This window comes from Mirounga angustirostris, unplaced genomic scaffold (assembly GCF_029215605.1).
Source record: "Mirounga angustirostris isolate CCGP_5_RB_7025 unplaced genomic scaffold, mMirAng1.0.hap1 SCAF_2, whole genome shotgun sequence".
NCBI classification, from domain to species: Eukaryota; Metazoa; Chordata; class Mammalia; order Carnivora; family Phocidae; genus Mirounga; species Mirounga angustirostris.
Window position 1 is genome coordinate 61,013,697 of NW_026991710.1, and position 22,735 is coordinate 61,036,431.

Genomic DNA, 22,735 nt, shown 5'->3' on the forward strand with positions numbered 1-22,735 from the left:
GAGTGGTGGTTTCCGCTCCCTCCGGGCAGCCCTCTTGGAGGTGTGAGCTCTCGCTTTCCTGCCCTCAGAACACTTCCTCTTCTCATTGTCCTTCCAGCCCCAGGCTGCGCCTCCCTGGGTTGCCTCTTCCCCTGTGAGGCTTCTCAGATCTTTCGACACCAACTCCTTGCCAATTCCCTGCACTGTTCTGCCGATTTATCCCACCTGTTACCATTTTCCTGCTGGCTATCCTTGGACTGAGATCGGTTTGGGCAGAGGGGAGGGGGCCGGAAGTAGGTCAGTAGAGATGGAGAGGGAAGAATGGATTCGAGAGCCACTGCCTACACCAGAAGGAGCATGCCTGACTGGATGGGGTGGGCAGGGGAAAAGGAATCAAAATGACACAGGAATCTGGCTTCGAGTGAACCAGGGAAGAGAAGGTGTTAGGGAAACATGGAACACGTTGTAGTCCCTCAACACGGAAACAATTTTTAAACCAAAAAAGTAATGTAAACATTTGCTAAAAAAAATTGATATACTATTTTTAAAAGACTAAACAGTTTCTTCCTCAAAAAGTAGAATTTCCAACAATAAACATTCATTACCACGGTCTGTGCCCTGCAGTTAAAACCAAAACATACTAAAAAACAGCAGCCTGAATGAATATTCTGAGGGCTGCTTAATTCCAATTTTCCCATTTTGTTTGATAAAGAATACGCACCTCCATTGGATGTGACACCACTACTTGATAAAAGATCATTATTTGATTCACCAGCTTTTTGTTCCATATTAAATATTGCTACCTCTTCTTAGAGATCTTGAAATATGAGTGCTTCCCTGTTTGGTTCTTTTAGTTCTTATCTATAAAAGACAGGGATTTGATCTTTATTAATAAGGTACTATGAGAACAAAATTCATAGAAGAGGAACTGACTTTGTTCATATTTCAAATTTAGTAATAACTTTTTACCAGGAAAATATTTATACAGAAATATTTTATCACTACATAAAATTAATGAGTGAATAGACTCTTACTGTAGAAATTGTTGCTTTTAATATCTAAGTAGCTTATTAAGGACAACCTGAAAATCAAAAACTAATACTTTAATTACGATGATGATTAGCACTCTGGTTACATGGTCGAATAATGGTAGAAAATATCTCCTTAGTGAAAAGTCACAAATTAGTTAAAAAAAATTCACAAACCAGCAAATCGGAAATCATTAATAAAAGCTAAAAAACTTCTTTAATATCAAACAGTGCTCATAATTTTAGATTAGGCCAAGAAGACTTCTGGGTTTGGAGAAAAATGGTGGTGGCCTGATTCCAAATCTCCCCCTCATCCTCTGAAAACAGCTATAAAATCAACAAGGAGAACAAACGCATAAAAGCACATGGGCTCTATGCCTTCAGCATCCCTAGATGACAGAGATTACTACAACCTTCAAATTATCTGTTAGCAGAGGGAAAATGTTTTCCCAAGTTGCTCCCACCGTTCACCCGCCAGCCCTGTGGGCATGTAGGTATGCAGAATGGGAGAGGAGACACTGGAAAACTGAAAAGGAGCAGGGGGAGCAGAGGGCTGGAGGCAGCACAGACATATGCACCCCAGAAAGTGAGCAGGAGAAGCCAAGATGTTAGGCTCCGGTTGCAACTAGGTAGAGTCCACAGCCCTGGCTACCCGGTAACGGCTTGAAAGTGAGGGGGACCAGAAGTAGCAGCCTCAGAGAAGCAGTGTTTCTGGAGAAGAGATGATCTCCCCAGCAAACATGGCCACAAAGGAGGGAGTAGGAACCATTCAGGCACCAGCAGAAACAAAAAGCAGCAAGATATGCCAACCCTCTTTCTACCCCTCCCACTCCTCCACCACCACGCATGACAGAAACTGCCCAGAAGAGGGCACTCTCAAACTAAATCCTGTCCACAAGATGAACAGGAATAGATACAAGCAGGCCACACCCACACAAAACTATTACAAAATATCAGAAAATGTGAATAAAATCTTTTTTGCTGATAAAAAGTATCCCCCTCCCACTGCACTGACAAACATGAGGTGAAGAAAACTGTAACACAACACTGCAAACCAAACCAGATATTCTCAAACAAGCATTTGAGCATATGAAAAATCACCCTCGAATCAGAAATGTAAAACCAAGAAACACGTAAAACAAGCAAGCAAGCAAACAGGAAGGAATGAAATGAGAGTTGGCTGAGGTCAGGAAAGAAAGAGAAGAAAACAACAATATTGTATCAGAAAGGAAGCCCAAATTACAGAGGAAGCCAGGGGAGGACAGACTGTAATGAAAACTTAATAAAGGCCCTGAAGAAAATCAGGAGAACAGAAGATGAAAACTGAGGAAAACAAGTGAAAAGGCTGAGAAAGAAAGTGAATGAGATGGGAGACAGGCAAAGGAGACGACATCATTGGTGTCCCTGAAGAAAAAAAAGTCAAAACCCTGAAACGGAACTATTATTTAAAACTATAACCCAAGAAACTTTCCTAGAAATAAAGGAAGCCCTGAATCTACTACACATTTTTCACAATAGGGAATAGCGACCAAGAATGATCAACTCTGAAACATATCCTAATAAAACCATATTTAGAATTTAAAGATGAAAAAATCCTTAGGGCCTTCAGGCAAAAAAGATGAAATAATTTACAAAGGCAAGAGGATCAGGATGGCATCATATTATTCAAAAATAACATACAAAGCAAGGCAATAGTAGCCAGTATTTTAAAGAAACACAAGGAAAGAAAGTACAAACCACCTATATCCTGCTAAGATTTTTGAAAGAGTCAAAGCCATAGAAAAACTGTTTAGAATGTGCCAGAACACTGTATACATGTGCCCCTTCTGAGGAATCTGCAAGAGGAGGTGGGCTTCATCCAACCAGAAGATGACTGGTAAATATGGCAAAGTGTGATCAACTGGTGAAAATCTTGTTTTTTTTGTAGGCTTTAAATTTTCTAAAATAAAATTTGGAAAAAAAGATGAACGTGAGCATTAAAAACAAACAAACAAACAAAACATGGGACGGCTGGGTGGCTTAGTAGGTTTAGTGTCTGCCTTCGGCCCACGTCATGGTCCCGGGGTCCTGCCATCGAGTCCTGTACTGGGCTCCTTGCTCAGCAGGGAGTCTGCTTCTCCCTTTCCTGCTGTTCCGCCTGCTTGTGTGCTCTCTTTCTGACAAATAAATAAATTAAATCTTAAAAAAAAAAAATGGGGAAAGTGTGCAAAAGGTCTGATGGCGAACGTTACCTATTCAGTTGTAAAGTTGCGACTAAAACATGGGTAGAGCGATGACATGGAAGAATAATATATAAATATTACATGTGTGAAAAAGAACAAATGTAACTCAAAATGGGAAGATAAGTGATAAAAAGGGGAAAAGTAGAAGACCACTGGTTGTCAAAAAACATCATTTACAACTGACAGAAAGCAAAGAATTAAGTAAAAGGAAAGGGGGTCTGTCTATAGGTGTATTACAAAAAGTATTAATGTGAAGACAACCACTAGAATAAAAACACAAACCTTCTCAAGTGACAAAAAAAAATTTTTTTTTTTTGAGAGAGAGAGATCAGGGAGGAAGGGGAGAGAGAGAGAGAGAGTCTTAGGCAGGCTCCATGTGGAGCCTGACTGGGAGCTTGATCTCACAACCCTAAGTGCCACCAAGGTGCCCCAACAAAAAAATTCTTTTAAAGAAAAAGGAGAAACATCAAAAAAAAAAAAAAACAAAACCACAGTAAATATAATATATAGTAATTTTATCACCAGAAGATAATGTAAGAATAATGTGACAAAATTTAGACCAAACATAAAAGTCATATCAATAAACATCACAGGACTTAACTTGCCTATTCAAAAAAAAGGATTTTCAAATTGGCTCTTAAAAAATTTCAACTCTGTCTCTATACAAGAGGGCACTTAAAGACACTGATTCAAAAAGACTGCAAATAAAGTGATGGACAAAGAGTTGCCAGGAGAATGAAAACAGTAAGAAAGCACCAGTTAAAATCCTGATACCAGACCAGGTAGTCTTCAAGGCAGAGTATTAAATAAGACAAAGAGCGCTTAAAGTTAAAAGCCACAATCCACAATAAAGGTACAACTGACTCTATGTACCATTTAACACACCACCCCCCTTAGATAAAACATACATTACAGGAGGTGCAATAAGGACTAGAAACACAGTGATGAGGAGACTTTAACAGGCTGCTCAGTGTGAGATAAGTCATGCTGACAAAAAGTAAGTAAGGATATAAAAGATTTAGATGAAATCATCACTAAGGTAGACTTCTCAATATACATCAAACACAACACTTTGATAATAGAGAATATACCTTCCTCTCAAGCACACATGGAAGGAACATTGCCAAAAACCAAAGATATTCTAGGGCACAAATAAAAGATCAGCAGGTTCCACAGACGCTTGGGTGGCTCATTCAGTTGAGCATGGGACTCTTGGTTTCGGCTCAGGTCATGATCTCAGGGTGGTGAGATAGAGCCTGGCACCAGGCTCTGCGCTCAGTGCTCAGCGCAGAGTCTGCTTGAGATTCTCTCTCTCCCTCTCCCTCTGCCTCCACGCCCCCGCACGCATGCACTTTTTCTCTCAAATAAATAAATCTTAAAAAAAAAAAAAAGATCAGCAGGTTCATAAAGTAAAAATGTTACAAACATTTTCTGGTCACAAAGTCATAAAACTAGAAATGAAAACCCCATTTTTCATTTTTGAAATGAAAACCCTAAAGCAAAAAGGTCTTTTCACCTGGAAATTCAAAGACCTCCTATTAAATAACTTGTGTGATAAAGAGAATATAAGGGAAATTAAAGAACTTCCAAAAAATAATGACAATGAACACAATACATAAGCATCTGAGAGGCAGTAAAGCAGTGAAAAAAGGAAAACCCCCGGCCTTAAACGCCTGTTTCAATAAAAATGAGAGAATGACGATAAGTGAACTAAATTTCTAACACAAAAAGAAAAAAAGTAAAACAAAAGAAAGCACATGGTAGGAAATAATAAAGATACAGACAAATTGATGAGGTAGAAAACAGAAAAACAATAAATCAAAGTAATGAATCAGAATCCTGGTTCTTTTTAAAAAAACCAAAGAGATATAGGCAAGGACCATCAACGTGATGGAAAGAGAAAGGTCACATATGACATATTGCTTATCATTTTTATAGTAATTCATGCATAGTGGTAAACATTTTTTTTAAACTCTGTGACCTAAAGAGAATTTTTATTGAACAGAATTCCTTTTTATTTCACTCACAGTTTCTCCCTTTTGATTACTGAGATGCCATCTGTCAAAACTACAGTTAGATAAATTGTACCTTAATGTGTTTCATACTATCATTTTTAGGAAATAAGTAATAGGTAGGGAGACATTCCATAAAGAATTAGAATGTTAGTCAAGATTGCTAGGCAATTCAAATGTTCTAAATAGAAGAGATTGCTATGGTGTGTGTGTTGGGGGGAAGCTCTCATTTAAGCAAGTTTTATCACGAATGTTTGCTGTATAACTTACACACTAAAATGGCATTTGGGGATTCTTCAGGATGATGAAAGACACTTAGAAAATTCAAATTACTGAGTAATGTTAATATTATAAAATACAGATAGATCAAAAACATGAAGGAATGAGCAGGGCCGGGAGAATCACAGCCAAGTGTTGGGAGTCATACACTGATTCGCTCTGCTAGATACCAAAGTTTCTGGGAAACAGAACCTATGAGTAAGGTAAGCAGAACTGAAACTAAAAGTTGGAGAATAGATAAGAGAAGAGAGGAGGAGATTTGACTTTAGAATAACCTGATATAAAAAATCAAGTATGGGGGCACTTGGGTGGCTCAGTCAGTTAAGCATCTGACTCTTAGTTTTGGCTCAGGTCATGATCTCATGAGTCGCGGGATCAACTCCATGTGGGCTCTGCGCTCAGTGGGGAGCCTGCTTGAAGATTCTCTCCCTCTGTCCCTCCCCCAACTTGTGCTTTCTCGCTCCCTAAATTCAAAGACCTCCTATTAAATAACTTGTGTGATAAATCCTTAAAAAAACAAAAAACCATTTGTTTATTTTGGATAAGATGATGAATGTAATAAACTCATTAATTCAGTATCCCCTGATAGGTTTTAGGCCATTGAAGAGTGGCAGCCCTTCAGGGGAAATTTTTTTTCTTAGAAAATTAACAGTTTAAAAAAAGAAAAGAAAATTAATAGTTTAAATAAGACAGCATAGGTTTATTTACTTAAGCAAGGATTTTTAAATGAACATTTATTTTAAAATTTTTTTTTTTTTTTTTTTAAGATTTTTATTTATTTGCGAGAGAGAGAATGAGAGACAGAGAGCATGAGAGGGAGGAGGGTCAGAGGGAGAAGCAGACTCCCTGCTGAGCAGGGAGCCTGATGTGGGACTCGATCCCGGGACTCCAGGATCATGACCTGAGCCGAAGGCAGTCGCTTAACCAACTGAGCCACCCAGGCGCCCTGAACATTTATTTTTAAAGATGTTTAGTATTTCAATTTGCCAGTGCTGCTGGTTAATGAAATCTGTCTTTAAAAAGGCATTTGCAATTCACATTTTTACAATTTTAGACTGACCATATCCTCAATTTGGTCAAATCACTCAGTGTTTCTCTACTTTCATGACACTAAGAATTGAAACGTTTTTCCTATTTTTGGGCATAAAGCTTATTAAATTATTAAGGATTTCTGGCAAAAGAAAGCTTTTTTGGCCACAATAAGACATAAAATTGTTAAAATGCTGCATTTTGTTGATTTGGGGGTCATAACACATAACTTAACGTGTGTTTGATTAAATCTCTAAGTACAAAGCTGAGATCTTGGCCTCTTTGGGTATGCCCAACACTTACTATCAACAATTCTGCTGGATTTAAAATTATGAATAGATTCACACTGAAAAGAGCCTTGAATTTCTGACAAGTAACAGCTAGGTAAAGATTCTACTCTGGTGGGACGCCTGGGTGGCTCAGTCGGTTAAGCGTCTGCCTTCGGCTCAGGTCATGATCCCAGGGTCCTGGGATCGAGTCCCGCATCGGGCTCCCTGCTCCACGGGGAGCCTGCTTCTCCCTCTGCCTCTGTCTCTCTCTCTGTCTCTCATGAATAAATAAATAAAATCTTTAAAAAAAAAAAAGATTCTACTCTGGTTATTTGATTGGAGTGTTGCAGAAAAGGCCTTAGAAACCACAGACCACAAAAAGACTTTTGTGGAGGATTCCTAGATTTCTCAACTAATGACTCAAGCCCCTAAGCTGCTGAACCATCCTACTTTCCACAGAAGCCTGAGACTGGGGATTTTATAAAATTGGTCCATACTCTGAAAGAACAAGTCTGAAGATATGTTTTCCTTAGGAAGTTCTAAGGCACCCCCACATTGACCTGAATACAACATACGTAAGCTGGTGCAATCTCAGAAATGCAATGAGGAGTACAGTTGATGCTGAATACTGCCTTCCCTGCTCTAGTTACTGTGAAGTGCTCAATTAACTTCACATGGCTCTTAATGTCTGCTCTCTCAATCACATTCTTTCTCTCTAGATGTTGTTCCTTGACTATCAGGGTTCAAATCCTAGCTCTGTGATCTATTGGCTTTGTGACTGTAAGAACAGTATTTAACCTATAAGAATATAAGATGGAAATAAAGAGTGTGCACCTGAAAAGAACAGGAAAAGATAACTCATGTGCAGCCTTACTATATAGTACTTGCCTCAATCCGTATGCATATAGTATCACATAACAGGATAGTAAAACGTGAACAATACTGTCTTTATAATTTAGGCAGTGTATACTAACTCACTTTCCCATAATAAATGGCTATATCTTCCTATTCATCTAGAAAGAAGATACTAAGTTTCATACAGGTCCACTAACATCAAAGAAAGTGGGTTTAAACTGCTTTGAGTAAACACAGGTACTATTATCATCTAATACAGAAGTAAACTATTTAAGATATACCTCACCAGTACATAATACTGTCTTGTAAAGAGGCAGTATGAAAGAAGGACAGGATTTAAAATTGGGAAACTTAATTCTGTCACTGGTTACCTGTGAGAGCAGGGGCAAATCTTCTCATATCTCTAAGCCTCAATTTCCACCATTACTAAATGAGAATACAGTTGTTTTCCAAACTTTTTTGAAGCAGAGGAAGCCTTTCTTTAAATTATCAGAGCCCCAACTACACACCCTCCTCTCTGCCCCAGAGACACCTTTATGGAATGCAGATGCTCTGCTGAAAAGAGTTTTTTTTTTTTTTTCCTTCTTATTTTTTTAAAAAAATTTTTTATTGTTATGTTAATCCCCATACATTACATCATTGGTTTTAGATGTAGTGTTCCATGATTCATTGTTTGTGCATAACACCCAGTGCTCCATGCAGAACATGGCTTCTCACTCTTTGCAGATGATATGATACTTTATGTGGAAAAACCCCAAAGACTCCACCCCAAAACTGCTAGAACTCATACAGGAATTCAGTAAAGTGGCAGGATATAAAATCAATGCACAGAAGTCAGTGACATTCCTATACACCAACAACAAGACAGAAGAAAGAGAAATTAAGGAGTTGATCCCATTTACAATTGCACCCAAAACCATAAGATACCTAGGAATAAATCTAACCAAAGAGGCAAAGGATCTGTACTCAGAAAACTATAAAATACTCAAGAAGACACAAAGAAATGGAAAAACGTTCCATGCTCATGGATTGGAAGAACAAATATTGTGAAGATGTCAATGCTACCTAGAGCAATCTACACATTCAATGCAATCCCCATCAAAATACCATCCACTTTTTTCAAAGAAATGGAACAAATAATCCTAAAATTTGTACGGAACCAGAAAAGACCCCGCATAGCCAGAGGAATGTTGAAAAAGAAAAGCAAAGCTGGCGGCATCACAATTCTGGACTTCCAGCTCTATTACAAAGCTGTCATCATCAAGACAGTATGGTACCGGCACGAAAACAGACACATAGATCAGTGGAACAGAATAGAGAGCCCAGAAGTGGACCCTCAACTCTATGGTCAACTAATCTTCGACAAAGCAGGAAAGAATATCCAATGGGAAAAAGACAGTCTCTTCAACAAATGGTGTTGGGAAAATGGGACAGCCACATGAAGAAGAATGAAACTGGACCATTTCCTTACACCACACACAAAAATAGACTCCAAATGGGTGAAAGACCTCAATGTGAAACAGGATTCCATCAAAATCCTAAAGGAGAACACAGGCAGCAACCTCTTCGACCTCAGCTGCAGCAACTTCTTCCTAGAAACATCGCCAAAGGCAAGGGAAGCAAGGGCAAAAATAAACTATTGGGACTTCATCAAGATAAAAAGCTTTTGCACAGCAAAGGAAACAGTCAACAAAACCAAAAGACAACCAACAGAATGGGAGAAGATATTTGCAAATGACCTATCAGATAAAGGGCTAGTATCCAAAATCTATAAAGAACTTATCAAACTCAACACCCAAAGAACAAATGATCCAATCAAGAAATGGGCAGAAGCCATGAACAGACATTTTTCCAAAGAAGACATCCAAATGGCCAACAGACACATGAAAAAGTGCTGAAAAGAGTTTGAAAACCACAGAGAGAAAGCCCTTGTAGCTTTATTATCTTAGATATTCCAGCCAAGGCATTCATCAAGCTCAAGGCTTCAGGCTCCAAAATAAATTAGATATAGACATAGATATAATAAATTAGTATATCATTTGTATACGTTCACAATTCTTAAATATAATTCAAAGTAAAACAAGAGATACCTTAATATATGGGTATTCTTATTTTCACTTATCCTATTAACACCTGCAAAAGAAAATATTTCAAAATCTGTGTATTAACATATAACCATACTTCATTATCTAAAATGTATTATTTTTTTAAAGTTCAATTCACAAGTTCATTTTCATCACCTGAGATCCTGACAATACCTAACACATACATATACACATATATAACCACCACCACCACAAAAGCCTTTAAGTTCTTTTTCCTTTGGGCTTATTTTGTATATGAAAGTATATTTGAATTAATAGCCTATGGCACTTACCTAGGCTATGCTTGTACAACAGAACCCGTGCAAGTACATGCTCCCTATTGGTCCAATGCTAATTTTGATGGTACAGATCTCACTGGCATTCAAGATAACACACCAAGTAAAACCCCTGCCCAGACCTTGCCAGACCAGACCTTTCTAGGTATAGTCCGAACTGACTAAAATTGACCACCTGAATATCTTCTGACCATTTAAATTGCTTTTCAGTGCTTGGAGATGCTTTAATCAGGCAACAGCTCTTGCGTTTGATTAGAAAAGTTGCTAGGCAGAATTCCTATCTGGTGAGTCAGTAATAGGTCTATAAATTTTAAGCAGTGGAGCTGAGATGACAACCAACCAGGATTTTTGGCATATCTCAGGGGAAACTAAGTGAACAGTTGCTATGTTAGAAAAATAAATGACAATATCCTCTGTGCAGAATTAGGACTAATGAACATAGGGAGATAGGTTCTAGTACAGGGTGGAGATGGACTTTCTAAAAGCTACAGTACCTTGAATGTGTATGTGGAGAACTTCCTTGTGCGTGTTCAAGCTGAGAGGGGATGAGTATTTGTTGGGATGACAACTGACACTGGGTGCCCTCTCAAGGGCAGAGTGTTGGATTAGAAGATCTCTAAAATCTTCTCCAACTTGGACATTCTATGCATTCCTATGCAAAAGATTCAGCAGAAAAAGGACCAAAAATATAATGATTTCTCACAAGTAATTTTAGTCAACAGCAGAGCCAGATGGGGGCAATCCTGTCAGCACGTTTCATGCAACTTTGTAAAAAAAAAAAAAAAAAAATGGGGGCTCTGGATAAATTTTAATGAATATCTGTTCCTTACCACCTCTGCATATATTTTTACGGTCATCTTAAATTCATCTTATCCCACATCTGTCTCTTCATATTCCCACCAAATCTGCTTTCAAGGGTGTTGTCAGATCAAGACACCATAAACCCAACTTCCCAAGTTAAGACATTTTCATGTCTTTATTCTTCATCTATTCAAACTCCACATCCAATCAGTTACCACATTCTGTTGAATCTATCTCTGTAATACCTTTTAACTCAGCAAAGACAACTTAAGTGTGGTCCTTCAGTCACAAGGAAGGAGTGCTCAAATATGAAATTTAGTTAATTTTACTCTTATATTCTTTCATGCTTTAATCAGCTCTTGCCAGACCTACTACAAAATACTTCAAAGGGATCTTTCTAGTGTCACTTTCTTACAATCTTTAAGAATTTCCTTTAAAATCAGATCCTTTTACCATATCTTACTCAAAGACTAAAGTCTGAACTAAAACCAGCACCCAAAGCCCTTTAGGATCTGGCCTAACCAACCACCCAGCTTCATCTCCTGCCTTTCCCCTGACACATAATGTGCCCCCACTAGAGTCTACCTATATCATTTGTATATGTTCACAATTCTCTGTTCAATCCTCTCTTAGCTCTTTCTCTCCTTCTTAGCAAAAACCTCCACTTCAGTTTTTAAGGTTGTGGGAGAGGAAGTTCAAAACTATATTGCTGGTAGCAATGTACATTGATCCAGTCCCTAAAATCAGTGTTCAATAATAAGGTAAAGAAAACTGCCTAATGCCTCTGAAAACAATAATTTACTATAGTAAAGTAATAAGCTTCACTTAAATTATTCATGCATACAAAGCACTCAGCACAGGGCCTGGCGCATAGGAAGCACTCAATAATTATTACTTACCATTGCTGGCATTCTGATAGCTTAAAAATGTACTGCTGCTATGAATAGTGCTTTTGTAAATACTAGAGATGAAGCTGAGATCAAGACCAATCAAATTTCTTCCCTCACAGATCTTATATTAGAGTGGGGAAAGAGAGACACTAAAGAAACAAATCAAAAATATAATTTTGGAGAGGGATTCAGTGCAATGAGGAAAATAGCACAGGGAGTGGTATACAGAGTTGAGGCTATTTTAGTTAAGGTAGGTCAGGGAAGGCCTTTCTGAGGAGGTGGTATTTGAGCTGAATGTCAAAAAGGAGTCACCCCCACAGGGGACTGGGGAAGCTCCTAAGAGGAAATACCACATGCAAAGGCCTTGAGATGAAAAGGGCTTAGTGTTTGCTGACTGACAGAAAGGAAGCAGTGAGGCTACCATGTAGACAAGGGGGGTGAGAGGCCTGCTTATGGACAGCCAATTGTGTATCGTGCCCGAAGGAGCACTTATTATCAGTTTCTTTCCTAAATTATCCCGAGAAGGTGTTGGTGAGTTTGGTGGGGGGCAGAGCTCACGGTGTCTTGAAAAGGACACTGGGGTTTATTTTAATTGCAGTGGAAAGCCACTGGAGGATTTTAATCAGGGGCATATGATCATCCAGCAGTCGAGTGAAAAATACACTGAGTGGAAGTAGAGGCCCGTTAGGAGGCCATTGGAGTAGCCCAGCAGAAGGACTAAAACCTAACTCTATAGAGTGCGCCAGTGGTCAAAAGTGGGTTGGTGCCGGGTTTGAGAATGCTATTACAATTACAATTAGTGAATGCTAGGGTATATAAATTACACTTCAGAAAAGCAGTTCAGAAAGAAAGCAGATTGGCTACTCGTTGTATGTTCACTGTCGTTATGTTTTGTGGATTAAGAGTGGGGGTGCATATTAGCTGCCTGGGTCCTGGAAGTCAATCAATTAAACCTCAACACTGGTTTTTTCCTACACCATGAAAACTTCAAAGTGTGTTAATTTCAAGATGACCAGAAGTTGCTTTTAGCCAGATTTTAACATCCCCACCTATGGAAGCACGTCTGTATTGCCTACTTTCCCTAGGCTTGGGCCTCAATCCCCAGGTGTCTGCAACTGTAATTTAATATACATAAGATGGATATCCAATAATGTATTAGCTAAGAACCAAGCTTAAGTTACCTTTATTCTCTTAACCAGAGCAAATACAGTGATATATTAATAGGAATACAAATGAGAGTCCAAAAATTGCTTTAAGTGTTAGACTAGTTCTTTCCTATGCACCTAATTTATTTTCACTTCTAGCCAAATTCCTTATTCAAGCCTTTTCCTTGAGAGTTACAGGGTTCCGGAAAATATTTGGTAGTCTCCACTACTACACCTGTCATTACCCCAGCTGCAGAGCTTTAAAATACCCATCAATACAGGATTGGTTTTATGTGATTTATAACAATTAACATATAGATTAGTTTCCTGTAGTTGCTGTAACAAACTGCCACAAGCTTGGTGGCTATAATAATAGCCATTTGTTCTCTCACAGTTCTGGAGGCCAGAAGTCCAAAAGCAGTCTCACAGGACTGAAATTAAGGGTTGTTGGCAGGGCTGTGCTCTCCCCGGAGGCTCTAGGAAAGAATCTATTCCTTGCCTCTTTGAGCTTCTGTTGGATGCTGGCATTACAAATTGACTTATGGTCTCACCACTCTGATCTCTAACTTTGTGGTGGTACTCTAGTCTCCTCTTCTGTCTGTATCAAATCTCCCCTGTGCTTCTCTTGTGAGGACACTTGTGTTTGCATTTAAAGCGCACCCAGATAATCCAGGATAATTTCCCCATTTCAAGATCTTTGACTTCATTATATGACTTCATTATATGTAAAGACCCTTTTCTCCTTAGAGCGTTTACAGGTTCCTGGGATTAGGACCTGGTATTTTTGAGTGGCTCTTACCCAACCTACTATACCATATGATCGGGGTCACCTGGTTTGGGAATATGTGGTTCACAGAGGCCCGATTTAATAAATTGTGCAGTTTTAAAGTGCATGATTCTAACATACTAGACAACACCGAGTCTTCTTTGTAAAACACAATAGTAAAGACTTTGCACATACCAAATAAATTGTCCATTTCTGCCCTCAATTTATTTGGAGTATAATAATATCTCTATGGCATAAAAAACCTTTTACCCACAACACAAATAGATAACTGTGTAAGATTAAAAACAGTAAGTGTGGTAGGAGGTGGGAGGACCAGGGACCAGGACCCCCACCCCATTACTTTACACACAGAAACAGTCCTGCCTAGCTAGTCTCTGCGATGCATGGTGGGCACTGGCCCTTTCTTTCCTGAATCATCAGCTGATAGAGAAAGCAAGAAGTGGTTGCCAAGTCAAAAAACCCTGAGAAATAGTGGCAGACCTCATTTTTCTTCTACTTTCCCTTGACCTTAAGGTACACCAAGATGCAGGAACAAATCCTGGAACAGCTTGAGTGCTGATCTGGGACAGAGTTTTGTGGAAAAGGCTGGACTCATTTGCAAACTCAGCGTTTCTGACCGATGCTGATAATGGGGCAGAGCCAAATTCTTAATGTCACTTACAGGGAGGGCTCCAGCTGACAGAGCCCTTACACAACATTTATTACAATCCCACTGTGGATGCCAGGTTGGTCCCCGTCCAAGGCTAGACATTCCTCTTTATCTCCACGTCTTCTCCAACCCATTCCCCCTGTCTATGGGAAGCGGAGTAGGAACAAGAGTTAGCGGGTAATGTTGGGACAGGATCCACGGTTATTACCCCCAAGGGTGGAATACTTTTTGCACAAGGCCCTCTGGTCCCAGAGTTACAGCCAATGTCCCCGGAGGTCTTGCGATCCCCGAAAACAACAGCAGTCCCTTCCGTTCAAGAAACAATTTATTGGGCATCTGCCATGTGCGAAACAAACACAAGGCCTGGAAGGTTCCAGAAATGAAGATGCGCTGCTCCGGGTCCTCTGGAGCACGACCCACCCCTCGCCCGTCCCCGCCCCGTGCTCCGCCCCCCTACCTGCAACCAACACCTCATCTTAAGAGACCGGCCGCATCCTCGCGGGGGGCGCCGGCGGCGCGGCGGCCGCACCTGCGTCGACCCGGCGGCTGCGGTGGCGGCGGCGGCTCCTCCTCGTCGGCGGCGGCGGCGGCGAGGGCGGCGGCGCGGGGCGCTCTGCCGCCCCACCTCCGCGCCCGCCCCTCGCGGCGCTCGGGCTCTGGCCTCCGCCGGCTCCACGCAAGCCGCGCGGGCGACCGTTGGGCACCTCCCGCCCCCGACTCCGCCCCCCAGGCGCCGTCGCCGGGGCAACCGAGCGCCGTCGCCCCCTCCCCCACCCGGGCCGCCTCCACCCGGAGCCCTGACTGAGGGGGCTGCGTACGTCGAACCCGGCCAGCCCTGCCCCGATCGACCCTGGATTCGGGGCTGCGCCTGTACTCTCCGTCACTCAAGGCCTCTCCCTTTTTTTTTCAGCCCCGTAACCCGTCTCCCCGTCCCCCTCTTGTTCCCCCCGCAACACGTGCACCCCAACGCCCCCAGACCATTCGCGCAGTTGTCCCGCAAATCTTCTCAAATTCTTACAGACCCACACAAATCCTACGTCTGCGTAATCGCTCAGGGTCAAGCCCAGCCGTGGCGTGTGGCCCGTCAGGCCTTCACCCTGCCTCACCCTCACCCTTCCTCAGCTTCTGACCCTTTCTCCACTCCCGCCCTTCGTTTCGCATTCGGCCGTTTCAAGTTAACGCAATTCACATTTCGCCGCTCTGCCTCTGCGTCTGCTGATCCTCTGTCTGGAGCGGCTTTCGAGGTTCAAGTGTGTTCTCGGGAGAGCTGACCCTCTGGCCCACGGAGAGTTGTTTCCCCCGCTGTGTTTCGGTTGCTCTCTGTCGTCATCTCTAACATAGAATTTATCGGATCAAAGGAGCGCACTCTCAGGCCTCTCAGTGCTGCCCAAATGAGTGCTCAGACGGAAGGACTCCGGAAGGGCCCGGTGTGACGGACACAACCCGGCTTGTAATACTGTTAGCAGTCACATTACACACACCTACGGCGAATAACTTTTCCTGTCTAAACTGATTGGAAATAATAAATCCTACACTACTTAATGTAATTATGGATTTTAATAAAATAGTATCAAGTGCCGCTAAAGATTGCTTTTGATCACACCTGGAATTTAAATTATTTATTGACCCAGAGAGATTTAAGATTGCCTGTAGAATTAAGTAGTTTAATAGAGAACGAAGCCGTATTAAGTGGAAAGGTAAATGCTTTAAGTTTTGTAGCTAAACGGAAAGCAATTTTAATTTTTTTTGTTTTAATCCTTACTCCATCGAAGCATGAGTTCTTATGGCAAGGAAATATTTTAGTTACTAATATAGGATTTCCATTGGAGTTTTATGTTTATATTTGTATGTCGGACCCTAAGAACTAAGTTCCTTTTTCTTTTCTATTTGAAGTCCTTAATTAACATGTGTTAATTAGAACTGTATAGAACAGTTTAGGGGCTCCTGGCTGGCTCAGTCAGAGGAGGATGTGACTCTTGGTCTCAAGGTCCTGAGTTCAAGCCTCACGTTGGGTCTAGAGATTACTAAGAACAATAAATAAACTTAAAAAAAAAAACTATTTAAAACCACATATAGGGTGCCTGGGTGGCTCAGTTGGTTAAACGACTGCCTTCGGCTCAGGTCATGATCCTGGAGTCCCGGGATCGAGTCCCGCATCGGGCTCCCTGCTCGGCAGCGAGTCTGCTTCTCCCTCTGACCCTCCTCCCTCTCATGCTCTCTGTCTCTCATTCTCTCTCTCTCTCAAATAAATAAATAAAATCTTTAAAAAATAAAAAAAATAAAACCACATATATGTATGAGATTATGTGCACTGAATTTTCTTATACAATTCTCTGCATTTTGAAGTGTCTTGAAGTTTTACTTCTCAATATTTTTTATACTGAATTAAAAAGTTTCTTAGTTTTTAAAATAGAGAATTTAAAGATGAAGTTGTCCAGATTTCCTTTAACATTCACTCAGACATTTCACATATATTCATAAAGTACTTGTCACATGCCATGCAAAGGTGTTGAAAATATTGCCATGAACCAGATAAAGTCCCTATCCTCATGAAGTTTACATTTTTGTAGAGGAAGATGAACAATGCACAAAGGGACAAGTTCAAATATGTCTGACAATGATAAGTGTTATGGAGACAGGGTAAGGAAATTAGGGAGTGTGGGGTATGTCAACGCAAAATGAACAAGTCTTTTTTAAAATTAGAAAGAGAAAGGAAAAGAATTTTATTCGAGCTCAAGTTAAGACATCTGCCTGGGATGCACCATCTTCACAAAGAAGAGAGTGCTCCAGGAAAAGAACACTTGGTACAGAGTTATATATGGATTTTTTTTTTTTTCACATAAAGAGTTGCAAATCATCATGATGAAGGACATTCCAGAAAGTTACAGGCTTTATGTTATGTTTTTAGTATGTGCAAGGCTGTATGACTTTAATCTCACAGGAACCAGGAAGTCTTTTTTCTTTTTCTTATCTTTAGGTTTGAAATGCTCCTTTATGGTTATATTTTTAACAAAACAGAAGTACAGTGTGTGGTGTGGGGCAGAAAAAAGCCCATGCTTTGAGGTTTTGCCGAGTCATTTTCACCTTGGTAATGTTAAAGTATAGCTTCCCTGGGAGCCCAGGAGCAGGGCCCACAAACATGAAAAGTTGAACATTTTATCAGGCGCCATTTCATAGTGTGCTCTAAGAGCACCTCATTGATAAAGTGACACTGAGCAGAGACGTATAGGGCTGGAGCCAGATGTATACTGTAGACAGAACTTCCCAAGCACATGCTTGGTGTATGTGAGAATTAACCAAGAGGCCAGTGAGGCCTGAGCAGAGGGCACCAACAGGAGAAGGCTGGAGTTCTAGTCACATAGGGCCCAAGTCACCAAGAGTTCTTTAGTAAGAGTCCATGTCTGGGACAAGGGTTGTTATTTGTCTCCCTTCACTGGGTTCCTACTCTGGACCAGACTCTGTGCTAGGCATTGGGGTGGGGGGTGGGGGTGTTGGTTTATTACAAAGCTCCAGTTTCTGCCTTCAAGGAGACAGTACCCTTCTTATTGTTGTCAATCCAAATGGCTGCTGGCCTTTATGAGGTACAATTAAGAAGGGTGGGTTGATTCAAGGATGGTTCAGGAATAAGGAACCCAGATCTGGTCTGAACTTTGACACTAACTAAATAATCTTAGGCAAGCCATTTAACCTTTTAGAGCATTAGTATTTTCACCTGCCAAATATTAGATGTAGAAATTATTGCAAGACATTTTTCTAACTAAAAAAAAAAGAACTATGATTCTATAAAATCAAAGAACTTTATCTTAGTATAAAAGCATTTATTAAAATTGTACCAGAAAAGCACTTCATACATCATAATCATGATATATATGTAGGTCACTTAAAATTTAATTCATGATTTGCTTAGTTTAAAAAAAGATCTTGTTTCCTAAAACACAATCAGTTTTGTAAATAGGTGATAGTTAAAAATATGTAGTGTAGATTATCTAATTTTTTTAAACCATTGTGGTCCTTTATGACTTTGAACTTAAAAGATCTTTGTGAAATATCTTCAAAACTAAATGCAGTGTTAGACCGGAGTGACAGAGTAGCTTGGATTTTTAGTATAGATATTTTCCCTTTCTGATTATGGTTTAAGATTTTCTATGTTAACTCTTATCCGACAGCCATATTTCCCCAATGCCTGGTACGATGTGGACACATCGAAGTGACTCAATATACAGTGGAGAGAAAATAAATGGCAAATCATCTCCAGTAATTTTTGCAAGTTGATAGAGTATAGAATATTAAAGACCATATAGTTAATGTTCTGACATTCTTCAGAACATAAGAAATATATTTAATAAGAAAGCCTGAATTCATTCAACAAATATTTATTAAACACCAACTCTATATCAGGAACATCAGTGAACAAAACAGACCAAACCCTGCCCGCATGGAACTTAACATTCTAGTTGCAAGAGACAGGTCATAAATAATCATGATGACCTAGTTAACATATTAGAAGGGGTTAAGTGCTGTGGAAGCAAGCAAGAGGGTGTGTGGGATGGATGGAAATTTAAATAGAGGCGGGAAGACCCACCTGCTTCCCAGGAATAGATGTGAGTAGATTTCTAGGAACATTTCCCAGCAGGGTGGACTAAGAAGATGAACAGTTTCTAATTTGGGGTTTCTTTTGAAACTAGCTGTAAAAGAAGACTTTCATATACTATCCTAGTGCACGGAAGTTTCTACTCTTTAGAGTTGATTGAGGTTGTTAAAATCAACTTTATTGAGGGGCACCTGGCTGGCTCAGGTGGTTAAGCGTCTGACTCTCAATTTCAGCTCTGGTCATGATCTCAGGGTCCTGGGATTGAGCCCTGTGTCAGGCTCTGCACTCATTGAGGAGTCTGCTTGGGATTCCCTCTCTCCTTTTCCCTCTGCATCACCTCCTCCCCACACCCAATTTCTCTCTCTTTCTTTCTCTCAAATAATTTTTTTTTAAAAATCAACTTTATTGAGGTATACATCATGTACAATGAAATTCATTCATTTTAAATATACAGATTAATGACTTTTGAGAAATGTATACACCTAGTATCAAGCTCTCCAATCAAATGTAGACTATTTCCACCTACCTAGAAGGTTAATTTGTGGTCACTCTTTAAAAAACAACAAAAAAAGATTTTATTTATTTGAGTGACACAGAGAGATAAAATGAGTGGGGGTAGGGGCAGAGGAAGAGGGAGAGAGAGAATCCCAAGCAGATTCCCCACTGAGTGTGGAGCCTGATGTGGGGCTCGATCCCAGGACCCTGAGATCATGAACAGAGCTGAAATCAAGAGTCAGATGCTTAACCAACTGAGCCACCCAGATGCCCCAGTCACTCTCTTTTTCAATGCTGAAATGAGTTTTTTAAAAAAATACAAGTTCTTGAGTTCGTTTGTTTTCAGGACAATTTATTTTACAGAAGATTGAAAAAGAGGGATAGAAGTAGGAGATAGAGGTCAAATAGGAAGTAAAATAAAGGCAGATCGTCTTTTCTCCTCTAGCCGACGTTTCTGCCATTGAGGTCAATCACCATCATTACCAGTGTCTTTGAAGTTGTCTTTGTTTTTTCCAAAGGAAAGAAAAACTATACCCTTTCTTGTAACCATCCAATGTGACTGCTGAGTATATGAAGATCTTTTACTTCTTATCTAAGAAATAAAACAAGTGTATGGATATACTTTTACCAGCTTTTATTTATGTATTTATTTATTATTTACTTTTTAAGTGCAGGGCTCAAACCCATGACCCCAAGATCAAGACCTGAGCTGATATCAAGAGTTGGGTGCTTAACCGACTGAGCCACTCAGGCACCCCTCTACTAGCTTTTAAATAATAACCTACCATAATAATTCCTGTATCAGTTATAACTTCTGTCAGATGTCTAATATTTAGTATATGCTATCAGGTCTTTTCTGGTTCTTTATGCATCTGGCAATTTTGTGGCATCTACCCACAACCTTGTTCAGGAAGGGTAAGTGATGAATAATGAACTGATTATCTATAGTATCATATTTAACAATGTTTCTTTACTTTTTATAAATACTTTAAAAAAAACATTTGTTATTGTGGTAAAATGCACATAACATAAAATTTACCACTTTAGCCATTTTTTTAAAAGTAGGCTCCACACGGGGCACCCGCATGGCTCAGTGGGTTAAGCATCTGCCTTCATCTCAGGCCATGATCCCAGGGTCCTGGGATCAATTCCCACATCAGGCTCCCTGCTCAGCGGGGAGCCTGCTTCTCCCTTTGCCTGCTGCTCCACCTGCTTGTGCTCTCTCTCTCTGTCAACTAAATAAATAAAACCTTAAAAAAAAAAGTAGACTTCACATGTGGAGCCCAACACGGGGCTCAAACTCATGACCCTGAGATCAAGACCTTAACTGAGACCAAGAGTCAGATGCTCAACTGACTGAGACACCCAGGTGCCCCCACTTTAACCATGTTTAAGTACCCAGTTCGGTTGTGTTAAGTATATTCACATTGTTTACAACCATCACCAACATCCCTCTCCAGAACTCTTTCATCTTCCCAAATGGAACTCCATACCCATTAAACACTAACAGCCCATTCCCCTTTCTCCAGGCCCTGGCAACCACCATTCTACTTTTTGTCTGTGAATTTGACTAGTCTAGGCACCTCGAATACATGGAGTTTTATAGTATTTGTCCTGTGTCTGTCTTATTTCCCTTAACATAATGTCCCCCAGGTCCCTCCACCTAGTAGCATGTGTCAGAATTGCCTCCTATTTTGAGGCTGGATAATATTCCATTGTATGTATACGCCACATTTTGTTTGTCCTTCTGTTGACTGAGTCCTTGAGTTTTTTTTTTTTTTTAAGATTTTATTTATTTATTTGAGAGAGAGAGAATGAGAGACAGAGAGCACGAGAGGGAAGAGGGTCAGAGGGAGAAGCAGACTCCCCGCCGAGCAGGGAGCCCGATGCGGGACTCGATCCCGGGACTCCAGGATCATGACCTGAGCCGAAGGCAGTCGCTTAACCAACTGAGCCACCCAGGCGCCCCAAGTCCTTGAGTTTTTTAAAAACTACTTTATTGAGGTATAATTTCCATTTAATAAATTGTATCCATTGAAAGTGTACCAGTCGCTGTTTTGACAGAGGTACACACCTGTGAAACTATTACCTCAGTTGAGGCACAGAACATTTTGATCATTCCCAAAAGATTTAAATTGATTGTTTTGATAGTTTTGCAACAACTGTTAGGATAGTCTATGAAGTAGACGCTATAAGTCGCATGCATAACATCCATCTCTCCTTGCTCCTTTCTCGGAGAATCTCAGTTGTGTTTGGGTATCCAACACAACATTCTCCAAAGCTACAATGCTTCATCAAGGGACGTTCTAGCAGAGGGATCCCAGGTTATTTTATACTCATCTTTGGGCTTTATTTCTCTTCCAAGTGACTGTTTTCAGGGGAGGTTTCTTGGCATTTAGAGGTGAGGGGAGGTCTGCTGGGAAAGTCGTCCTTAATTTTAAGAAGGAGCCACACAAAGAGAGGATTCTTTTTGCCTCTGAAAGGTTGCAAACTCTAAAACAAGGCTGGGTTTTGTCTATTTGGGATAATTCTGAGATGCCCTTTCTAAGAAAGACTAAATAACCTTCCAAACCTCTAATTTATTATCTACAGTTACTTCAATGATTACTTATGAGCCTGAAGAGCCACTAGATGTCACTCCTACTTTATTTTCAGAGATAATCTAGTAGCTTTTTCAATCTTAGAAATATTAAATTTAGAGGCATTAAAAAAATCCAGTAAGTTAAATGTCATATTTAAAATGCTAGCAAAGATAAAGATAAAAACATTAAACATTACTGTGAAAAATTAAAATCAAGATATGAGAATTTTGAAACGAATAAATTAGTTTCTCTTTAAGTGATGTTAACAAATAGAGTGATGCATGGTTCTGAGTCAACACAATGATTTAGGCAAATGACATTTAAAACTGTTTAGTATAGGGATGCCAGGCAAATGGGAGAATCAATATGATGGAACTATTTTTCCCCTGGGGCCGTGCTCACAGTAAGAGAGCAACATACACTCAGTTACCAGCAGTGGGAATTTTTCATGTGGAGACAGAAAGTGAAGTTGTGAGCTGTTATGAAAGGATTTCTTCATGGCAAAGAGAATAGGAGTAGTTCTGGGGGTTCTACTCGCTAGATGGGTTGCTGCCCCATTCATGAGTTGTTGAAGAAGGCCAATTCGATTTTTAAAAAAGGAATAAATCTAAGTTAGAGGACGAAGAAAGAAGGGAAGCAGTAGAAAGAGAGAAAATAAGATGGAGAGACTTTTAGATTGCACTAAGCTTCCCTAAACTTTCTTCCAAACTAGGAAGAACCACAAAGGATTTCGTTGTGCCTT

At 40.1% G+C, this 22,735-nt stretch overlaps 1 protein-coding gene across 41 annotated transcripts in view; it reads right to left on the reverse strand.

Moving 5' to 3' along the window:
• The window catches only part of CCDC158 (coiled-coil domain containing 158), a 127,719-nt gene extending 111,997 nt beyond the window's left edge, over window positions 1–15,722 (reverse strand). For 11 of the 41 annotated variants that reach the window (XR_010409437.1, XR_010409436.1, XR_010409441.1 and 8 more), the window contains exons 1-3: window positions 14,783–15,017; window positions 9,764–9,806; window positions 701–840 (exon numbers count right to left, since the gene is read on the reverse strand). Coding sequence is in view for 21 of the 41 variants with exons in the window: in XM_064584627.1 (XP_064440697.1) it covers window positions 701–767 (67 nt within the window). In the remaining 20 variants the exon portion in view is untranslated. The other 30 variants (XM_064584618.1, XM_064584621.1, XM_064584608.1 and 27 more) reach the window with 23 other exon arrangements.
• Between the last annotated feature and the right edge of the window lie 7,013 nt (window positions 15,723–22,735).